Source organism: Mustela nivalis, assembly GCF_964662115.1.
Source record: "Mustela nivalis genome assembly, chromosome: 12".
Taxonomy (NCBI): Eukaryota; Metazoa; Chordata; class Mammalia; order Carnivora; family Mustelidae; genus Mustela; species Mustela nivalis.
In genome coordinates, this window is record NC_139031.1 from 31,309,007 (window position 1) to 31,333,200 (window position 24,194).

The 24,194-nt window shown below is 35.5% G+C and overlaps 1 protein-coding gene across 3 annotated transcripts in view; it reads right to left on the reverse strand.

Moving 5' to 3' along the window:
- Positions 1-24,194, reverse strand: part of CFTR (CF transmembrane conductance regulator) — a 169,696-nt gene that overhangs the window by 53,927 nt on the left and 91,575 nt on the right. For all 3 annotated transcript variants that reach the window (XM_082692270.1, XM_082692269.1, XM_082692268.1), the window contains 8 exons: positions 22,288-22,382; positions 19,843-19,929; positions 17,175-17,904; positions 15,090-15,218; positions 7,411-7,448; positions 6,695-6,945; positions 5,224-5,303; positions 542-692 (listed from right to left, as the gene is read on the reverse strand). In XM_082692270.1, the coding sequence (XP_082548396.1) occupies positions 542-692; positions 5,224-5,303; positions 6,695-6,945; positions 7,411-7,448; positions 15,090-15,218; positions 17,175-17,904; positions 19,843-19,929; positions 22,288-22,382 (1,561 nt within the window). The remainder of the gene's footprint in view (positions 1-541; positions 693-5,223; positions 5,304-6,694; positions 6,946-7,410; positions 7,449-15,089; positions 15,219-17,174; positions 17,905-19,842; positions 19,930-22,287; positions 22,383-24,194) is intronic.

The following is a 24,194-nucleotide window of genomic DNA, read 5'->3' on the forward strand; positions in this document are numbered from 1 at the left end:
CAATTTATTTAAGTTTATATGAGTTCAATTAGATAATAATCTCAGAAGAAACACACTGTGTATTTAACTCTGAAAATGCACCAGCAGCAATGCTATTACTGAAAAATGTGCTTCCCAAACAGCTCAAACAGTGCTCAGGCAGCACACAAAAAGGTAGTCCCCAGGGGAAAAGAAAGGGTATCTGAAAAATTTTATCCAGTGTTGTTTGGGAACCCAGACAAAACTTTAGTAACAGTAGCTCTATCATTTTAAAATTTAATTTATATAATTATGTATATTATATATGAACATCTTACACACCAGCCCTCATAAGACCACACACTTATTTTAAAACCAAAATGAAGTCCCATGGTCATTAACAAACACAATCTATGTGTGCTTTGTAATTTACTGTGTCCTTTTGCATACACCTTCTTACTGTGACATAATGTAAGAGTTTAAAAGCAGGGGGAAAAGTGCGAAAAGTAGGTGAATGATCGAGAATCACAAATAGCCTTTGTGGTCGTTTTCCATGGCGAGCATTGCATGGGCAGCTTCATACCTTCAGATTCCAGTTGCTTGAGTTGCTGTGAGGTGTGGAGGAAGTAGGCCCTCAGCATAATGAAAGCTGCTATGACGGGCACTGTTGCTAGGAAGATGTAGGGTTGCAAAGCCGAAACTACTGTTACAGCTCCAATCACAATTAGTAACAACTGCAGGACCAGAGAAAGCACTTGGGTGAGTAAATGTTTTCATGTTGTAAAGCACACAAGAGTATGCCAGAGATGTCTTTCTAAAGACCCTTTTCACACTCTGTTCCATTCTTTTTTCTTTTTTTTAAGATTTTATTTATTTATTTGATAGAGAGAAAGAAAGCAAGAGAGGGAACACCAGCAAGTGAAGTGGGAGAGGAAGAAGCAGGCTTCCCAATGGAGCTGGGAGCCCTGGATGGGGCTCAATCGCAGGGCTAAATCCCAAGACCCTGGGATCATGACCGGAGCCAAAGGCAGCCTCTTAAAGACTGAGCCACCAGGTGCCCCACTCTGTTCCATTCTTAACAAGAGGCAACTAACTTCTAGTAGGAAAACAGCCATGTGAACATAGTGTTTTTCATAAGCTCTATCAAAATTCAAAATATTTGTCAGGTTGCTTAGAATAACATTCTGAAGTTTTGAAAACATGGTGTTCTTGGATATCAGGATATTCTCATTTCCCATATGCCTTAAAATGCTGTATGATAAATAATCATAGATGAGTATGATTTTTTTCCCTAGCCTGGTCTTCTTTCAAAATAATGTTTTTTAATTTTGAAATAGTTTTGGCATAAATGTGAAATTTTAGGATTGATTTAATTTAATTTAATTTAATTAATTTAATTTAATATGATTTAATTAAAATGGCCCATCACATTAAGTACCAGTATGTCTAAAAGACCAAAGCTCTTGCATTGGCATAATAGAAACATTCAACGATTCCATTAGGCTAGGGATCCTTCACTTGCTGTTGACAGTTGTGAACAGCACTGTATTTGTTTGGCTTGTGCTATTTTTACCATATAATTACAATTTGGTACTGTTGGATTATAATATTAGTTAGAAAAAGTGATGGTTCTGTTTTCATGATTGTCGATATGCTAGAGATTCTTAGGACTGAAAATGCAACTATGTTACAATAGAATAGGTAGAACTGGGTAGACCCAAGATGTCATAGAGAAAAACGAGAAAGGTGGGTACAAGTGGAAATTATGAAACAGTCACAATATAAGTTTCCAACAATTAGAATCATCCTGAACATTGCTCAAACTGAGACATAATAGAAAAAGAAGTCTAAACATTGAGAAAAACAATTCTATTCGCTCTATAAGAGGCCATCCTTAGGAACTGAGGTCAGAAGCTAATAATTTAGCACTGGGGCTTAACTAAAGGCACTGGTGTAATATATTTGATATTCTCATTACAAAAGACACCTTAAATTCTGTTCTAGTTTTTAATTCACAGTGGATAAGAACCCAATCATTTTAGACCAGGTGTATTCATGAGACAACAACAAAATAAATAAAAGGAATTCAAGACAAGATGAAAATATGGACACAGAATTCTAATTCCTAATCACCCTTACCCAAATCCTAAACTTCTTCAGGAAAAAAAATTTTTTTCAATAGACAGTAAAGCCTGCAAGGCACCATCCATTCATGGGCCCAGGAATTAGACAGCACATTTTCACTCCCTGAAACCAGCTCAGAAGCATTCCTGTCACTGAAGAGCACCTACCACTGCCTGGGAAACTAGAGTGGATAAGAGTGAAGGATCACTCTGAAATCTACAGTAAGTTAATGAATGAACAGAAATAGATATATAAATAAATACCTATTTAAAACAAGGAGATGAATACCAGGTTTGAAATTTAATCCATAAATGAATTTTTAAATAAGGTATTAATGGGATTAATAGAATGAGTGATGGGGGGAAGATGTAAAAGAAATCAATGTAGTAGGACTCTGTGGAATCATATATTGGGATAAGAGAGAAGAAATCTAAAGACCTAAATGTTTTAAGGCTGAAAAGAGAAGATTTTGGTATTTTAAAATACATCAGCTTCAATTTAATAAAAAAAAAAAAAATCATTCACCCAAACACGGAGATAAGTAGGATGTTAAGACATGGTTTTTCTCTGTCTCACAAATATACCTGGTCTAAAATGAATTGTTTCTTACCCACTCTGAATTCAAAACTAGGACACGATTTAAGGTTTCTTTGTGTAACAAGAATATCAACTATATTAAACCAGTGCCTTTAGTTTTGCACACACTGCTAAAATTATTAGCTTCTGACCTCAGCGCCTAAGGATGGCCTGGGCACATGCGTCAATATGGGCCATTTCCAGTATGCTAACGTGAGGCGAAGAAGTTGAGTACTGAAAGTGACCATCATCAGATTTATCTACCTTATTTTATGGGTTAGAAATAGAATCACACCTTCCATTTCCACTATACAATGTTCCAATACAGAAAGCAAATTTACTAGAACATTATTAAATATTAGAAAAAAAGAGTAAACAGAAACTAATTTTTTAAAGGTATGCCTTATTCTGGGCAAAAATCTTTTCCTGGAATGTTCTGAATTGAATAAATTTCTTTAATATGAACATTATTAATATAACCAGAGAAGCTCACAATCTAGACAGGTTTTTTATAATAAAACTGTGATGAATGACTGATTTTTTTTTTTTAAGATTTTATTTATTTATTGGACAGAGAGTAAGCAAGCACAAGCAGGGAGTAGCAGAGGGAAGGGGAGAAGCTGCCTCCCCACTAAGCAAGGAACCTGATGCAGGGACTTGATCCAAGGACCCCAGGATCATGACCTGAGCTGAAGGCAGACACTTAACCCATTGAGCCACCCAGGTACCCCGAATGACTGATTTTTTAAAAAAAGATTTTATTTATTTATTGGACAGAGAGAGATCACAAGTAGGCAGAGAAGCAGGTAGACAGAGAGAGAGGGAAGCAGGCTCCCTGCTGAGCAGAGAGCCCAATGCAGGACTCAATCCTAGGACCCTGAGATCATAACCTGAGCCCAAGGCAGTGGCCTAACCCACTGAGCCACCCAGGTGCCCCCTGAATGACTAATTTTTAAATAAAATAAAAACTAAACAGATTTTCCTGCCATTTGGTTATTATATATTATGTTTCATGTAAAGCCCTCTTCTAAATAAAATAGGGAAATTAAATAAATAAAAGAGTCCTTCCAAAATTACTTGTGAAACCACAACAAATGGATCGAAAAAACATTAGAAGTTGAAGAAAAACTATTTGCATTGCTTTAAACAGAAAGGATTTCAGGCCCATTGCCAGGTTTCTAAAAAGTGTTAATTTATAAAATAGAGACTAAAAAAAATGTTTGTCCCACAGGATTTCTGAAGCAAGCTTCACACTGATTCAGAAAATAGTAAACTACTAGAATAAAAAAAAAATTATCAAGGGCCAATTTCTGAATCCTTTTGCAATCATGTCAAGATGTCCATGCCCCAGTTTGTACCTAATTTAATAATACTATATTTGGGACCAGTCCATTATGCTCCTAGAATGAGGAACAGATCAACTGCATTTAAAGACATGGGACATGCTCCTTCAAATGTATGGCCCCAAAGCATCAGTAAAAGAATTCCAGCAGCAATTACTGAGTTATATCTTTAAACAGAGAAACTGAAGGAAATCCAAAATGCTTATGTGGAACAGTTAATATGTTTAATTGTGCCAATCATTGCAGATGAGGCAAACTGACAATCTGGTTTTTCTGCACCTGCCAATGTCAGTTGTGTATACACACAAATGTGGTAGCCCTTATTTTGTTTTACAGGTCTTCTCTATAAAGTATTATTATGGGGGAGGGGGAAGAGAGAATGACTCATCATAAGATGGGCTGCAATGTTCCAGCTGTCTCTCCAAGAAGATCATGGAGACTGTATTTGCTTGACCTAAGCCACACAGGAAGCTGTTTTCAAACCTGGTCCAATAGCCAAGGTCATTAACTCACAACATTCCTTAAATCCTGCCACTCATAGAGTCCTAATATACATCCCCTAGGTCATCTTCATCTCCATGTTTTCCTTTTTTTCTCATTCTCACTTTCAGTCAATCATCACACCTCAGGGATACACGCTCAGAGCCAGCGGCCTCTTCAGATCTGTCGCCCAGGGACAGTCCTCACTAGGGCTCTTTCCCCTCTCATCTGTTTGGAAATGTATCCGTTCTTCTGTCCTGTATTATGGTCCTTACTGTGAGGATGCTGGCTAGCCAGTCTGGGCTACTATCCATTATTATTGGATAAGATTGGTTGAAACTGTAGCGCATCAAGGAATAGCTTTTTATTTTTAACATGGGCCCCTTGGAGACAGGTGACTTCCATGAAACAGTAATGCCGATTCAAGAATGTCATACTTTGTAGACAGTGATTTGGGGAAAGATGCTCTATTATATCTTTCAAATCATCCCCAAGCACATGGCTATTATATCTAAATGTGGAATTGCCTTGGGTTTGGGTCCGGTAAACAGTTCTGACTTATCACTGAATTTACTAAATTTATGCCTATTTTGAAGACTTTTGATATTGACAGAATTAACACAATAGATAGGATTTCAACTCTCAAAAGAAAAATAAGCAAAACTTAATTTACCTCTTTTTCTAATTGTTTTTAAAAGTATGACAAATGTAAAGACACTTAGTAATTCTTATTTTTACAAACCTGGACGAAGTCAAATATGGTAAGGGGCAGAAGATCATCCAAAATTGCTATGTCTTTGGAGAATCTATTAAGAATCCCACCTATAATACAAAGGAAGATAAATTCTACAAAAAAAACCACAGTAATCTTGAGAAGACAAATCAATATTTGATCAATCTGGATCACTTGATCAACTGTGCTCCACTTATGGTCTCCTACTTTTTAAAACTTCATAAAATGCAGACTGAGCTAAGATTCATCCTACTGTTACCATCTCACACTTGCAAGCCTAAATTTAATGATAATTTACTAGATATGCTAATACGATTCCCGTACATCTCTATTCCATAATGTGTGGCTCTCCCTCTCCTCTGACTTCTACACCTTTCTGACATACCTAAGCAGAACCCATGGTTACTCTTAATTTCTGCCTGCCTCTTATGTGGACCTTCTTTGTCATGTTTTCTCTTTCCACCCTCTTTACTGGCAATCTAAGCTTTAGCCTATCTTCTGAATTCCAGACTCATGTTTATAAATCTGATAATGTTTCCCTTCAATGAACAAAAAATATATATGTAGTGTATACTATGTGCCAGGCATAATGCTAGGCACTGAGATAACAGGTGAATAAGCCATGCCCCTTGCCCTTAAGGAATTCATTGTCTACGTGCAGTTAAAGACACAATTAGATAAAACATCATACAGTACAAAGAAAGTGATATTGAATCTTATCATCCAACCCCCTCATTAACTGCATGATAAAGTCCAAAATTCTTAGTTTAATATTTAATGCCACCCAAAGTAAGTTCCCCATAATCTCTCATATTTACCTTTTTTTTTTTACTCTCTTAGTAAATTTCAGTGATATTATATAGTGTTTTCAATTATAGTCAACATATTATAGATTAGCTCCTCAGACCTTATTTATTTTACAGGGCAAGTTTTTGCCCTTTTACCAACCTCTATAGTGGTGTCAAAAAATACTTTAAAAATATGTTCCGGATTTATTTTTCAACTTCCACCAAAAGAAAGAAAGAAATAATAAAAAAAAAGAAAACCTTAGAGAAAATTTATTTGATCATCTTTTAACAGTTACATGAAACTAGATTATTCTACCTCATCAAAAGACTTCATTAGTAAAAGAATTTTATATTTTCCTTGGTTACTTCAATTCTTTTCTTTTAAATAATACTATACATTGACAATAAGATACCTGAAAATGGGGCTAGACCAAATATCTGAATCAAGAAGGACAACTAATCCAGAAGGCCTGTTTCTGTTGCTACACTCCCATCAGCAACATGTTTATTAGCTAAGACAGAAAAATGAGGAGCAGCAATGTCTGATAGCCTACATCATCTAAAAAATGTGTGTGCCAGTCAGAAGGAAGATGCTTCCATCAAAAGTCAATGTTGCTGCTAAAAAACCAATGAAATCATGGGACCTTTTGATTGTGGATCAGCAGTATCATTTTGTATACCTAGTCAAATACCTGCTTTCAATGCGTTGAGGGTTGACATAGGTGCTTGAAGAACAGCATGTAACATTTTGTGGTGTAAAATTTTCGACACTGTGATTAGAGTATGCACCAGGGGTAAACCTCTGAAGAATCCCAGGGCAAGCAAAGTGTCTGCTACTCCCACATAAATGTAAAAAACATAATATGTGCTGGTACTGGTGAAGATCACTGTGTAACTGCTATTTATGCTCTGAGTACTATTCCCTTTGTCTTGAGAAGCTGTTCTGCAAAGCAAAAAGAAATCATTACTTGGCATCCAAACTCACCCACTGAATTTCCAATACATGTAGATAAAACTGAACTTGAGTCTGAAGAAACACACATATTTCATTAGCATGCATTATGCCTTTGATCTCAAAGACTTACTATTGCAATGAAGTAGAGTACATTTTTTCACCACTAAAACATAAAGTTGACCGTTACTAATCAGTCTGAGAAAATACTAAATGTAAAATGCCCCTTTCAAAATCTGTATTGCATTTTATGAAAGCTAAACATAGCTAAATCCTTTGGGAACTGGCAAACAGCTGCCGAAACTGCATATGCTTACAATTTAAACAAAAGAACTTAATTTTCCATTTTTATAATACTATGGGGAAATGAAGTACCATGGATATTATAATATTTAATAAGACCCATATAATCAATAGAACCAAAATATAATCTGCAATAGGACATGGAATACTCACTTTTTAAGTAGCCACAACACAACCAAAGAAATAGCCACCTGGAATAAAACAATACACATTTGATTTTCTTTCAACGTCTCTATCTATTCCTCCCGTACTCACCTCTAATGCCACCACCACCAAAAGGAAAATACACACAATCTCATTTTCCTTTGCTTTGCTTTCCTGGGTCTAGCAGCTGCAATAATTGTTCTAGAAATTATTATTTGTGCTGATAACATGTTAATAGAATTCAAATTTTACTCTTTTAAATACTTTGCCTTTTTTCTCCATCATTCAACAGGAAATATTCATGGAATCTCACAGAGGAGCTAAGATTACAGTTAAATTATTTAAATAATAAACTCTGTTCCTAATAAAGAGACTAATAACCTACTGGAAGATCATTTATTTAGTTAGTTGTCATAAATAATTTCATTTATTGCAATGGATGAAAGACTAATTCTTATGAAACCAATTAATTATTGGAAAATAAATAAATATTTATGAAAAGTAATTAAAAGTTTCAAGAGTGCATCCAAAATATTTGAAGAACTTATAAAACTCAACATCCCCAGAACAAAAATTCCATTTAAAAATCGTCAGAAGGTATGAACAGACATCCAGGTGGCCAACAGACACATGAAAAGATGTTCATCATCACTTATCATCAGGGAAATGTAAATCAAAACCACAATGAGATATTACCTCATACCCAACAGAATGGCTAAAATCAATAACACAAGAAATAATAGGTGTTGGAGAGGATGTGGAGAAAAAGGAAGCTTCGTGCACTGTTGGTGGGAATGTAAACTGGGAATGCAAACATCCACTGTGGGAAACAGTATAGAGGTTCCTGAAAAAGTTAAAAATAGAACTACCCTACGATCCATCGATTGCCCTACTGGACATTTACCCAAAGAATACAAAAAACCCTGATTCAAAGGGATACATGCACCCATATGATTATAGCAGTGTTATAGATAATGGCCAAGACATGGAAACCACTCAAGTGTCCACTGACTGATGAATGGATAAAGAGGATGTGGTGTATACACACACACACATACACTCAGAGGGAATATTTTTTAGTCATAAAAAAGAATGAAATCTTGCCATTTGCAAAGACATCGAAGCAATCAGAGAGTATAATGCTAAGTGAAGTTAGTCAGAGAAAGAAATTCCATAGGATTTCACTCATTTGTGGAATTTAAGAAACAAAACAAATGAGCAAAGGGGAAAAAAGGAGAGAAACAGACCAAGAAATAGACTCTTAACTACAGAGAACAAACCAACGGTTATCAGAGGGGAGGTGGATGGGGGGATGGATGAAATAGGTGATGGGGATTAAGGAGTGCACTTGTGATGAACACTGGATGATTACGATAAAAACTTAACAAACAAATTAAAATCAGAAAAAGATTATTCACCCAAAAAAAAGGTCTCGACAGTATGAAAATTCAGTTTATTATAAATTCAGTTTGTTATAAAGACAAAACATCCACTATAGGTGAAAATATACACTAACTAGTACTACTCAGACTTTCCCAAGGTGGAAGTTTTTGTCTAAGGAATAAATATTCTATACCATAACTGAAAAAATAAAATTTTTAAAACAACTGTGATGTTTTTAGTTCCTTCAATATTTAAGAGATCTTCACTCAGTTCTATTTCAATTTGCTATTCTATTCTCCTAAAACCTCTGGACAATCTTCTGCTAATACCATCACACTTGTGATACTACAAATGACTATGATTATACAATTCTCCCAAAACTAACTTTACCAAAGACCTAATAGCAAAAAAACAAGAAACTGTGAGTAAAATTATCTGAAAATTAATACTACATAAAAATTAATAGAGAAGAAACAAATATACTCAAGTCTCAAGTGTTCTTTCATACTCAAAGTATTTAACAGTACTATATAAAAATGTATAGAGAACATTTGGGATTAACTAAGAAATTATGCTATAAAGTTCTGTATTTTAAAGAGGTGCACAGGGTGCCTGGGTGGCGCAGTCAGTTAAGCATCTGCCTTTGGCTCAGATCATGACCCCAGGGTCCTGGGATCCAGCCCCCACATCGGGCTCCCTCTCTCTCTCCTCCCAACTCGTGCTCTCTCTCTCATTATCTCTGTTACTATCTCTATCTCCCTCTCAAATAAATAAATAAAATTTTTAAAAAAGAGGTGTGTAAGTTGTAGTTTAATTCACATTATCATGAGTATAATAATGAAAAATCTAAGGTTACTATTCTTACTTTCTTACTTTTTTCATTGTACACATAGCCTCCATGCATTGCATTAGTAAAGAAGAGAAAAAAATAATTCCTGTTTCCTTGAAATTTAAGAAAATTCAAATTGACAAGAAAAAAGGGCAATAATCTGGCTATTTCAAAAGTCTGTGTTCCAGTACAAATGCTTTCTTATTTCCTAAGACTAATAAAATCACTCAAGAACCTAGGTAAGGGTATACTTCTGAGTCACTCCTTGGTTATTATAGCCCCTCTTTGTTCCAATTAAAGAAATATTGACACTCCAATTAAAGAAGTGTCAATATTTCTGGCATTGCCAACATTCTTGGGATAAGAATAAATCCCAGAAACAAATATTTTATAATATTTAGTGATGTACAATAAACAAAGCAGTTTTCCAAAGAACTGGTCTAGTCAACATAATATAAAGTTATTTCCTGGCTGTTGTAAATCGAGACCACTAGTAGATAGAGACACAGAACTTCCACCGCAAACTACTTTTGTTGACTGAAACAAAAACCCTTCCAAGGACTTGACATAATGATATAAGTACAAATATTTGGGGGCATAATAGAAACAATTGATTAAGCAAATTCTATCATTTCATTTCAAAATGTTTCAAAGTTCATACAGCTTATGATACAGTGAGAGTCCTGGGTCAATAAAAAGGAAAAGCAAAATGCCTTTATTATTATTTTTTTTAGGGATTTAAACTTCAATCCGTATCACCTAGGAAACAGTATAGTCTAAATCAGCAATGCCCAAAAGAAATTTCTACAATGATTTCTACTATATCTGCATTGTTCAATTTTGTTGTCACTTATTACATGGGACACTTGATCACTGGAAATGTGGCTAGTATATGTGACCGAGAAACTGAATTTTAAATTTCATTTTATTTTACTTAATTTCACTTAAAATTTATATATTGCTGGTAGCTACTGCACTGGACAATGCATGTATAGAATAATTATAGGGCTGTAGACAGTATTTATTACATATCCATGTAATAATCCAGTGATGGCATCTCTGCACTCAAAATCTGATGATGGCATCTCTGAGGACCGCTCCATGGATTATCAAGATGATGATTCATGAACTGTGCCAATGACCCCAAGATGAAAAAGAAGTAGCCAGTATTGGGGCCCTTGGGTGGCTCAGCTCGTTGAGCATCTAACTAGTCATGATCTCAGGGTTGTGGGACTGAGTCTGCCTCAGGCTCTGTGCTCCGTGGGGAGTCTGTTTGAGATTCCCTCTCTCCCTCTCCCTCTGCCGCCAACAATGCTCTCTCTCTCTCTCTGAAATAAATAAATGAATCTTAAAAAAAAAACACATTTGAAAAAGCAAATTATAGATCATGTACTGTGGGGTAAAGTTAAAGAATCCAAACCAATTTATTCTACAAGTTTTTAGATACACAGGATTCAGATCTACTCCTAAATCACACAATGAGATCTGTACGTAAATGAATACCTATTAAAGTACAACTGTTATTTTGAGTTGTTACCAAAGGAGCACAGCATTATAAGTGTTCAGCTAACATAATGCACATCAGTACATTAGTGCATTCCACCCATGAGCTCTATTTTGTTCACTATCCACACAGCACACACTATAAACACAGAATTGTATAACACATTGAAAGAAATATGTGTTGAAGGAGTAAACAGCTGCATGAATGGCAGGCAGTAGTAGCAAAGTGACACATTTTCAAATCATGCCCCAAAACATAGATCCATGCTAAGGAAAGCTGCATTAAAAGAATTATTATTAATCACTTATAGCAGAAGTACTATGGGAGTATATTACATATCTGTTTTACTAGTAATATAAGGCTACTCAGGGCTTCCTTCTTAACAAAGAGATGATAAATCACAAAAGAATAGGATACAGCAGTACTCTGGCACATTTCTTAAAAATTACAGAATGAAGGGGCACCTGGGTGGCTCAGTGGGTTAAAGCCTCTGCCTTCAGCTCAGGTCATGATCCCTGTGTCCTGAGATTGAGCCCCGCACTGGGCTCTCTGCTCAGCAGAGAGTCTACTTCCTCCTCCTCTCTCTCTGCCTGCCTCTCTGCCTACTTGTGATCTCTGTCAAATAAATAAATAAAATATTAAAAGAAAAAAAAATTACAAAATGAAAATACTAAGCTTAGGATCTTAAGATACTCCAGTCAACAATACCCTCTGGTTATTATAAAAGGAAACTGTTTCTTACTCTTCTTTGTATTTCTCTACCTAGTCAGTGAGTACTGTCAAGGAGAAGCACTAGAAAGCCCAACATGATAGAAATCTTATAGCCTGGGGTACCTGGGTGGCTCAGTTAGTTAAGTGGTTGCCTACCACCCAGGTCATGATCCCAAGGTCCAGGGATTCAGCCCCATGTCCGGTTCCTTGCTCATCGGGCAGTCTGTTTCTCCCTCTCTCTCTCTCCCACTGCCCTCCCCCAACTCATCCCCCTCTCTGCCTCTTTGTCTCTCAAGTATATAAATAAAATCTTTAAAAAAGAAAGAAATTTTATGACCTATGCCCTTGATGCCAATATCAAAGAACTTATAGAAAATATTGCTTTGCAGTAGAAAAAAATCATATAAAAATATAAAGGTAGACTGACTCCCTTATCAAAATAACACATTAATGATATGTGATAACAAACTGCATAAATCAAACTAATATTTTCAGTTTCATGCTTTGAAGAAATAAGAAAGGGAAACATTTGGAACCAACTGATAAAATCATAAAATCTAAATTGAAGTATGGTATCTATGAAAACTAAAAATGGATAAATTACTGTCATCAAGGAAGAAATGTATCTTAACCTTTCTTCAGGTTGATCATGATGAGTATGAGGCTCTAAACAAGGTTTAAAAGAACTAAGCTATCTTCTGGGGTTAGAACCTGCTCCATGATGCATACTGAAGAGATATGTCAATGGTAATGAGAAAGGGGCACACTGGTATTAAGAGAGAAGTTTAATGTAAAAGAAGAACCATGTAAATTTTGACTCAAAAAGGTGACATAATTGTGAACATCAGTGTTTAGCGATATAGCGTGCACATCATTAAAACAATTGTTTGTCTACTAACACACCAAGGTTTGTTAATCAAAATTTTGACAGCCACTTTATTGGCAATGCCCCCAGGATGCTGGCCAAAAAACCTCACCATAGTATATCATTTCTTGCCTAGAAAATGGCATTATCAATGTCTTTTGTCCATTAAAAAGACATTTTTTTTTCTGGCAATAACCGGGAAGGCTCCACTAATCATTTACATTCTCTCTTGTAATTTAGTTTCTAACTTAAAGACAAAGGGTCACTGTCTTCATGATTAAATGAGCTAGTAATATTGTATGCAAGTACAGCAGCACAATGCTCAATCACTAATTAGTTAATTAATTATACACCATTTTGAAAGGAGCATAAGTTAAACTCTACGGAGCTGGATAGGACAAAGATCCTGTAAATTAACATAAATCATCACCATATTCAGAGAGGACCATTTTTTCCTACGTAACTATAAATTGGGGACAATCAAGAAATGTGACCTTCCAGTGCAGAGATTTAAATCATTAACAGTTACAAAGGGCTGGTTTGAGATTAAATGTGACACAAGAGTATGTTTCATTCACATTAGTGCTGGTCATTTGGCATGACTAGCAGAGATTAATGAGATAAATTTAAAATACATTTCAAAGCAATTTTTGACTCATGCGAGAGTATCAAATTACCCAACCCCATATTTTTATTAAAGTATAAAAGGGATTATTGAAACTTTCATTATATCTCGGTTATAGATTTGCCCACCTCAGACTATCTTGAGCTTTATAATAACGTATGACATTAAGGATGTCAATGAGAGCAGCAACCAGCATTGCTCACCATGTGCCAAGCCCTATATTAAGTGCTTTACAGCCAAGATGTGTCTTAACTCGCAAACATGACCTAGGAAGTTGGTACTATTACAATCTCCATTTTGTAGATGAGGATATTGAGGCTCAGAGTGATTAACTACCTTACTCCATTTCATAGTGTTAACAAGACAGACTGAGGTTACGGCCAAGTGCATGCAATACCAGAGTCGTTAGTGTACTACACAACTCACAGCAAACCTCCATCTGGTGTCTTAATTTACAAAAGAAGAGATATCACCAGAACTCAAGGAATAAATGGAAACTGATGGTTTATCAGTAAAAAAAAAAGTATCTACAACTTTTTCTATGTATATACCTTTTGATATTAAGTTGATCAGGGAGAAGTGTTGATATTTTATGTGGACCACATTACTGAGGTTAGAAACATCCCAACAATAGGAAAACACCTATAGCTATAAGATTGGTTTTCGGTTACATATACATTTACACTGTCTCAGGAGAGGCACTTCTTCACCTCGGTCATTTCTTCCCTGAAGGCAGTATGGGACTTCATAAATTTAGCTTGTATATTAGGGCGCATCCCGTGGTGTCACCTGGGAAAAGTATCTAGGGCAACTAGTCATTCACAGGCTGAATCCAACCCACATGTGTGTTTGTTGAACTCACTTAGCGCTCATTTGCTTGTTTTTATTTAATCAGCTATCTACATTTTAAAAATGAGAAGACTTCACAGAAAAAAATCTGGATTTCTATCTTATCTCAATAAACAAAAAGATTTAGCAAAACCGATCCCAACTTCCCTCACAGCAAGTCCTTGGCTAGTGCCACGTTTCCCTTGGCCCCATCAGACAACTGGAGGGCAAATGCTCTCCATTCAGCCTCTAAGCCACTTCACCCACAGACATTCTCTGCCAGGCTCTTTCTGGCATATTGATGGCTTCTCCTCATCTAGAGAGAAGCCTCAGCCACCATCCAGCTTCAAGAATGTCTTACATGGTTGTGTACTTCACTGGTAGTCCCTACTATGCTCTTGGCACTTCCCTCCCTTGTTGTTTTAATCTGGTGATGCAACAGACAGCAAGGGTGTAACAAAGAGACCAAGATGGTGGCACCAAAGACAGACAAATTCTATAAGCAAGGAGATGATGTGGATCTCTGAAAGGATTACTTTAAATGGTTACCAAGCCATAAATACATATTTATTTCAATTTGTGAAGATAGTCATTTAAAGATGGTGATTCATTACTTGCATATTCAATAATGCACTATGTATAGTCAAGTGAACTTAAAAGTGAGTAAAGAATAATTTTCACTGTTTAATTTCAATCCATATAAAGGTATTCTACTTAGAGGTTTTGAACCTCTCTATTAAAAGCTCTTCAACTAGAGGATTTAAATACATTTTATATGTTATATATGAAACAGCAAAATAGCACAGAACTATATGAAACTATAAATTTCATTATATAATGTAAAATTATAAATATACCCATATATATGTGTAGATAAGTACACATTATCTATGCATAATATAACTTTAAATCACAGTAATATTTTACAGCAGAAAATTCTTACCTCAGCCAGAAAAATAACTAAGCACCAAATTAGCACAAAAACTAAGCTCTTGTGGATAGTAACATATCGAAGGTATGTGTTCCATGTCGTCACTGGTGGTATGCTTTCAACATCGTCAATAAAGCACTCCTAACAAAGAGAATCATGGTTATTACAGGGAGAAAACAGAGTTTCACACCACCATTGTGGTTTTATTTGGAATGAATGTGTGGAAATAAAGGAACACTGGTATTTGAAGCTAATGGGTTTCATTAAATATGAACCATCACGAATGACCTGTGTGATGTCACTCTATAGCCACTATAATGTCCACTAGAAGAACACAACTTTTGGAAAAATGAGAAATGCTGGAATTTTTCAAAATTCTGGAAGTAAGTCACCGATAATACAACTGTATTGATTTTGGACAATTTTTACCATTTTAATGTTTAACAGCAACATCACACGTTTTATCAAATAAATAGTACCATCAAGCTGAAGTTGCTAGAACTCTCCTTGATTAACCCATTTCTTCAGGGCTCTGTGGACAAATACAGTTTGGAATTTTGCTGGCTACAGAGGTCTGCCTAGAGAAGTGAAGGCCAGTTGATATCTGTATGTTCCTCAGAAGCTGGGATTATCTCTCTTTCCAGATATGACTTAAGTTATATAATTCTAATCTTCAGCATATTTCCCTGAAGTTTTTATCTGTCTTTTGGTAGATGTGTTTCCAAAATCTGAAAAAGGGCAAGCCCAGATATTCCTAAGGGAAAAGATACTTTTGTTTTCTTATGAAGTCAACAAAATTCATAAAAGCAGCCTCAGAAACTCAGAGAGGTTCTGTGAAATTGGAATACAGCACACGGATTTGAAGTAAAAATTTCTAGAAGTGAACAAGCCTGGATTTGAATTTGAACTCCACCACTGACTTCCTAGGAGCTGCCTGAATTTAGGCAGCTGGACTCCTCCAAACTTTAGTTATTTTTGTCTGTAAATGAGGATAAGGATACATTCCTCTGGGGATAGTGGTGAGGACTAAATCTACACTGCCTGGCTCAGAAGCAATCAGTAAATACTAACTGTTATCAGTTAAAGAGATCATTCTTTACAATGAAATTCACAGTTCTGGTTTGAGAGATTTCATTCGGATTGAAATTAAAACCATACAGATAAATCATCCCTTAGGAACCCTTTGTAAAATTGTAGAAATACTGAAATCATGCATTTTAGAAATCATCTGTTCTGTTCTCTCATTTTACAGAGCAGGAAATTTGGGTCCCAAGATGTTAAATGACTTGTGCCTTGCCAAAGGCCATACTACTCTTAAATGATCTACGCTATTAAAACAGGTCAATTCATTACAATGCTGCCCAATTCATGCAAGGCGCGTGAGGAACTTTTCTAGCAACAACAAAAACAAAACAAACAATCAAAAAAACAAAAACCACAATAAACAAAAGCCCTCCCCTTTTATGTTGCCTCCTATTTGAAGAAAAAAAGCATTTTGTTCTTCAAAACTTACTATAGAAGACTTTCTATCTGAAGGTTGGCACTAACATGCATTGAGTTTCATATAACTTCTTTAAGAGAAACCTGTCCAGAGAGCCACCTTACAAAGCAAATTTAAAAGATAAAAAGAAGCCCACACAAATGTATAACTGAGAGACTAGATGCTTATATACCTTACACAGGTTACCTCCATACCAAATACCCCTTGGCCTCTAAATAACTGAAGCTGCTATTTGTTTATATATTTATTTATACTCCACTTCCTTCCACAGAAGCTTTAAGGTGGTAACAAAGCAGATTTACAATAGTTTATAATTTACTAAATTTATAATAATTATCACTGCCCTACTCAAGGACCCAACACTAGCCCTTTCAATACATTTTACGGGAAGAGATACATTTGCTGCCAAAGGAAATAGTTTATTCTTGTACATTTTGAAGTTGCTTATATAATTTGTGGACTCCAGACTTTCTGACTCTTAAAATAATCCTCATCTTCAGCCCACAATTTGAGTAAGTTTTATATCATATTATATACTGTATTTCACTCAGTTGCACTCAGTGACAAACACAAAACCACTGATCGTTTACACATACCTTTAAATCTTCTTCGTTAATTTCCTCACTGATTTCCAAGCCACTATCTTGAGATAGCCGTCTTGAATATATATCCATTTCAGTTAAGTTTGCCTGAGGAGCCAGCGACATTTTACGTGTGGATGAGGCTGTCCTTCCATGAAAGCTTTGACCTTGGTTCCCTGGGGAGCATGTCATCAGATTCAGAACAGACTGCCTTCGTTGTCTCTGCAACGTGGGGCCAGTGTTGATCATGTTGCTTCGAGGCAGGATGGCCTCTCCTTGCTCAGCACCATCAGGAACCAAGGACAGCCTTCTCTCTAAGGGCTCATCGGAATCTTCTTCAATGCCATTCATTTGTAATGGAGTCTTCTGTACAACTGAAAATTTTCTGATAGAATTCACTGGATTAAGAATAGAGTTCTTCCTTTTTTCACCAAACTCTCCAGTCTGTTTAAAAGATTGCTTTTTTGTTTCATTCCAGGAGACAGGCGCATCTCCTTCTAATGAAAAACGCCGTAAAGTCTCAGTTATGATTGAATTTCTTCTTTCTGCACTAAACTGGTCAAAAGAATCATATCCCATGAGCTTTGAGCTGAAGTCAGGCCGTAGATTTTGTAATTCAGAAAATGTCCCATAAAAATAGCAGCTACCTTCATGTAAAATTAATATTTTGTCAGCTTTCTTTAAATGTTCCATTTTAGAAGTGACCAAAATCCTAGTTTTGTTAGCCATCAATTTACAGACACAGCTTTAAGAATATAAAAAGATATAAACAAGATATCAATTATATAAATATTTTATTACAAGTCTTTGTATTATATTCTAACATTTTATTAATGTATTCTTGTGTAAAACGGCTATCATAACAAAGTCATTATTATACTTAAAATAATTCTAAAAGTAAATGATAGCAATTAATTTGGTACCTCTTGAATTAGTATAGCATGAACTATATTATTACTGAGCTATTACAGTATACTATACCCTAAAGTTGAGTGATTAACAGATCTAGAGTGAAATTAAAATCTGATATTAGATAAATGTTGGATTTAAGCAAATTGGTTATCCTCTGGGTCTTGGTTTGTTCATCTAAAAAATGAGAGAACTGTTAGATAACCTTTAAAGATCCCTGGGGGTTTGTATTTTTGTGTCCTTTAAGATGTCAGAGCTTTCACATTCTTTACATTTTCTATTAATTTCCTTTTACATTTTAAGTTGGCTACAAATTTAGTTTTCAAGAGATAATATCAAGACTAATCTGATTTATTAAAAAATAATAATAAACCTGAGAATTGAATAATAAATTTGACCCTCCTCTAACAAAATTTCCTTTTAGTTTAAAAGTAAATCCTGACTAGAGCCATCTAGAACCACTAGACCAGTTTCTTTTTGTTTTGACATTAAGACATCATATATTGTATAGAAAGAGGCATCATTCTAGAGGCACCTCAGTCACTCAGTCAGACTTGATCTGCCTTCAGATCAGGTGACGATCCCAGGGTCCTGGGATCTAGCCTTGTTTTGGGCTTCCTGCTCAGTGGGGAATCTGCTACTCCTCCTCTTCCTATTCCTCTCCCCCATGCTCATCCCAGCTTCTCTAAAATAAAATAATTAACAAAATAAATAAAATCTTGAAAGAAAGAAGTTATACGAGATTATACTTTAACATACTAATATAGCTAACAAAGTTTATATTAGTAAGAAATTAATAATCACACTCATAAGATTGTAAAATCCTAGGTATTAAATTTAAATTCCAGGAAAGGTGTTCTAGGGGTAATCAAACCATTTTATACATACACACATCTCTATATCCTTATTGCTTAAAATACTTATTTCAGAAGAGTATTGTAATAATTCTCCTAATAAACTACTTTAGAGTTCATGAAATCATTTTGAAGCTGAAATCAAGTCATCTAACAAACTGCTCCTCTTAGGAATTTTACATATGTTGAATCCCAGTGGGAGCTCCCATGAACTTTAAGTCCCTAGTTTCGTGTGACTAAGGAAGAAATTCTGTAGGAGGTATCCAGGTAGATGAAGAGTCTGATCAGTCATCTGCATTAAAACATTCAACTTGTTTAGTTTCTTAAGAAATATCCTATTTAGGGGCGCCTGGGTGGCTCAGTGGTTTGGGCTGCTGCCTTCGGCTCAGGTCATGATCTCGGGGTCCTGGGATCGAGCCCCGCATCGGGCTCCCTGCTCCGCAGGAAGCCTGCTTCCCTCTCTCTCTCTCTCTCTCTGCCTGCCTCTCTGCCTACTTGTGATCTCTGTCTGTCAAATAAATAAATAAAATCTTAAAAAAAAAAAAAAAGAAAGAAATATCCTATTTAAGGAGAAGATAAACTAAAACACTAACACAGAAAAGTAAAAACGCCAAGTATAATAACCAATTAAAATAACAGATGCCATAAGGTGATAATAATGCAAAAACTACATAGATAATGATTGTTGTAACAATAGCAATGGAAGAAATTGGTTTACCATGAGGTGGTCAGAAAAGGTTATTGATCTTGAATTTTGACTATAAAGGGAAGATCGGATTTAAGTAAGTACTATGAGTCTTTCTCCCACAATGAGTCACAATGGTGGTCATGATTCTCAAGAGTAAAATGCAGTCTCTGATGGTATAGTTGTTCTTTCTTGTCTTTTAGCATGAGCATTATAAGTTATTCAAAGAACATACCTTTCAAATATTTCTTTTTCTGTTAAAACATCCAGGTATCCAAAAGGAGAGTCTAATAGGTATAAATCAGCATCTTTATATACTGCTCTAAAAAGAAAATTGATATGAAATTAGATTACTAAAATATTTCCTGTCATTTAGTACAGACAGTTCTAAATCAAAATCAAAAAGGTAATTCACAAATGATTTTTGTGTTTTTTTACAATATTCCAAGAATGACTGAAGTGACTTTGCTAAATTAAGTGACATAAACCAGCAGAAGTTAAACTGAATCTCATCATACCACACAATTTAAAACATTACCTTAAAAAAAGAATATTTTAAATAATAGTATCTGTTTAGAGCTAAGCACCATGCTATGTTCTGGGAATATGATGGTAAAAATTACATAGTCCCTGCCCTCAAAGATCCTGCATGGTGGTGGGAAAGCAAAGAAGAAGATACACTATTTTGATGCTGTAAAATGTCAGAGACCACAATGAAATAGCACACCGAAGTAGAGGTAAATTTGACCCCTACCAAAAAATTCTTGCAGCTATAAATTACTATCATGTTTTGTTCCATAGAATTTCAATCTCTGCACCATATTTGTAAGAATTCCAAACAAGTGAAGGATAAATAATTCACAACAAAAATGTACACCCATATCAGTTTTACTTTTCAAGTTAAAAAAATATTACAAGTAAGTATAATCTTCATCAAACTGATCTTAGAACAATAACAAAATGAAGGTATAGTCCCATATTAACAGAAATAAGACTAAATATTTATAACATTTGAATTTTTCAGGTGTGGGTTGTTAGTGACATTACCCCTATCCCACACATGGGATTCAGTGTTTACATATAATTCTTGGTACTTTCTATAAAAATTGTATTCAGTCAGCTTGTAACTAAGAGAAGTAAATTTAAACAATCAGAAATGACAGAAAGGCAGTGAAATCTAAAAGAATTGTGCAGTATAAATTATTTTTGAAGATAACATGCAGGAGCTAGATAAAAGACGCCTATCAAAATGTACCCTCAAGGTCTTTCCTCTCCGCTACTCAGTTTTTCTCTCTCCCCTTCATACTTATGACCACAGTTTCTCAAGAAATGGAAATAATGCATTCACCATCTAACACTGGACAACATATAACACATTCCAATCAGAATAAGAATAAATAATTACTTTCAATAGTACCTCAAATTGTGTGTATCTTACAATAAAACCAAATTTTAAACTTTTATTGATACAAACTCAATTCTGTGTTAAATGCCAAGAAGCCATATAACATATCTTAAATTTGAAATGGAATGCTTAAGGTAAGTTTTCCTTTGGCTCCCAGATTAATCAGTTTCTAACTCTTTAGAAGCTATTATATTGTCTGTGAATTATCCATATCTAGTGATTTATGACTTCATAAGTAATCCCAAAATCAAGTCATGGTTTAACGTCGAGAGTCAAGAGGATCTGGTTCAAACTGTGACTCTACGATTTCCTGATATAGTTTTTGGCAAGTGAAGCTCTAATAGCCTCAATTATCTGATGATCTCTTTCACAGAGTGGGGAGAACAATTCTTTCTTTGCAGGGAAACATGAGGGTTAAGTAAAATTACACATACATACATACACACACACAGTCCACCTAGAATAATACCAGGCAATTGCAGGTGCTCAGTGGGTTTACTGTTCCAGCCTTTGAAAGCAGGAGAAAGTAGGAGAAAGGAGCCAACATATCAATAAATCAATGTGATTTCTTGTTAACAACCTTGCAACACAGTGAGAAGAATTCTATTCAAATAAAACTGGAGGAATATTTGACTTCTCATATTACCAATAACTTTTTAAACTGAAAGTTACAGTTTAACCACAAAGCCTACTCCTTGACACAAATTCAAATTAACTTTATATGCTTTTCTTTGACAGCTCAAAATGCAGAGACTATGTCTCTACCAAGGGACTTCACTGTCCCCCACAATGTTAGATGTGCTTACCCTATTTATTTTCCCTTAAAGATTACAGACTTGAAGCCAAGTGGCATCATTTGCCAAAAAAATGTATGTTTATATAAACTAGGAAGTAGAAGCAGAAGCTTAAAACAGGTGAGTGCCTTGTGGGGTGGGGGTAAATGAGGAGTCCTGTGACAGACTTAATAAAAGCATACTTTTTCCCTTTTGCTATGCAGAAACTCAGAATTTTCTACTTGTACTAAATCATACCATAAGGTAAATAAATGTAGAGATGCCAAAGAGCATGCCATTTGAAAAAGCCATCATCTTTATCAAATATGAATACTAAACCATTATCTGTAGCTCCTAAAGGTGATTCTTCACCTGCTAATCATAAAACCCGAGGCATTTTTCAGTTTCAGAAACAGAATATAAAAAACATAGAAATGTCTATAATTTTTACATGCATGATATTTACAACAAATGCTCGCTGAAGCAATAATGCGATATTCACCTTGCTAAGGAAATTCTTGCTCTCTGCCCTCCACTCAGTGTGATTCCACCTTCTCCAAGGACGATATTGTCCTTCTCTGCAAACTTGGAAATGTCCTATTACCAAAAACAGAAAGTTAGAGAGGAACTGTTCATGTGTTTCTGAACTTGAAAGGTACATTTTCCTTCAAGTGCAGTCATATATCAGACTGTCGCTCTAACCATAGCTGAAACTTAAAACACCACATCTCAATTATTTCAAATCCACTTTAATTGGGCAAAATGTGCCTGAAATTTTAGAAATAAATTTTTCTTCAGTTTTTAGAATGTCCTTCATGACCATGAAATAAGATTTGGAAAAACCAAAAGGCAAACTAAATGTACATGTATGGGTATGTAAATGTGTATATATAATCCACAAGTCTATTACACAAATTCAAATACTGCTAACATGCTAAAATGCCATTACCTTCCAAATTAAACTCAGTCTTTTAAAAGGAAATCTCCAAACATGAATAAACCTCCTAACAAGAAAAACTAAAAATACTATTCATATCCCCTATGGTACCTAAGCATACTGAGGGGTGGCCAAGGATACTGGTAATTCCTTTCCATACATCTCTTGCCCACCTACCAGTCTTCTTCCCCACCATCCTTAGCACCTCAATCCAAAGTCTTCTGTCATCAACTCTGCCTCTCTTGTCACCAATGTCCACATGGGTCATAACATCCTTACTCCCAGTTAGTGAGCTTCTCATACCAGGCATTGTAAAAGAAGTTTAGCATTTATAAAAAAATAGTCCTTGATTCCCACTCATTGTTAAGTCTAAATTGGAAGACAAGCCATAGTCCTGGAGAATGCTAAATAACATCTCAATGACTTAATTAATTCTTTTAAGATAAGTTACAAAACAGTACACGACTAATTGGCAAATTAATTGTATCCTGTAACAGAAGTATCCTATAATAGAAAATCCAAGAAGGCTTTCTGGAAGAAATGAGGTTCTCCTGAGACATGAGGAAGGAGTTAGGTAGAACTCTCACTTTAGTTAAGAAAAAGTTGCTCTCCCTGTGCTCTACTCATCCCCAAACATCTACTCCTCTCTTTTGTTACCACCTTCTTCTCTCTCCATCTACTAAAAAAAAAACAAAAACAAAAACAAACTTTCTCCTTTCTCTTTCACAATCCAGAAGCTATCCATCATATCTCCTTGACCTACCACCACCATTATCAATATTTAAATTGTCAAAATGGTTACTTCTATAATTCATTGGTTTCTATTGTCTACCTTATGAAAATTAAATAGAACTTACTAAACAAAACTCTAAACTCATAAAGCAGGTAAATGAACAAATATTCATTTATATTAAAAACTATTTGGCAGCTCTGGGAGGCTAGAACCATGGTAGCCATTGCCCCTAACACACTGTTAAAGTCAATAGTCCTGACATAGGGGGACCAGAGGCCAGAGATAAAAAAATGCTGACATATTGGAGGAGACACAGTAGGACTCAGCAGAGCTGGTCACGCAGGCTTTGAAGAATGATCACAAGAAGACGTCACAGACAGCCAGCACCCCTGCCGGTGAGGAAGACCTTGAGGGTTGAGATGTATCAAACCAAGTGCCTCATTTCCTTCTACTGAACTGAATGATTTTTTTTCAACTTATGAGCCAAAGCACATATGCAGGAGTCTATCCAAATACAAGGTCTACATTTGAATTCCACAGTCCTGAGTCTAAAATCTGTAACCTCACTGAAGAAGCACCTCCAGGAACACCTCAGTCCTTAGGTATTTACTGAGGTGTTGGTTGAACCACACCCTCTGTACTTGATTGAGAGCAACTAACAAGAAAGCTCGAGTCCCGCGTCGGGCTCTCTGCTCAGCGGGGAACCTGCTTCCTCCTCTCTCTCTCTCTCTCTCTGCCT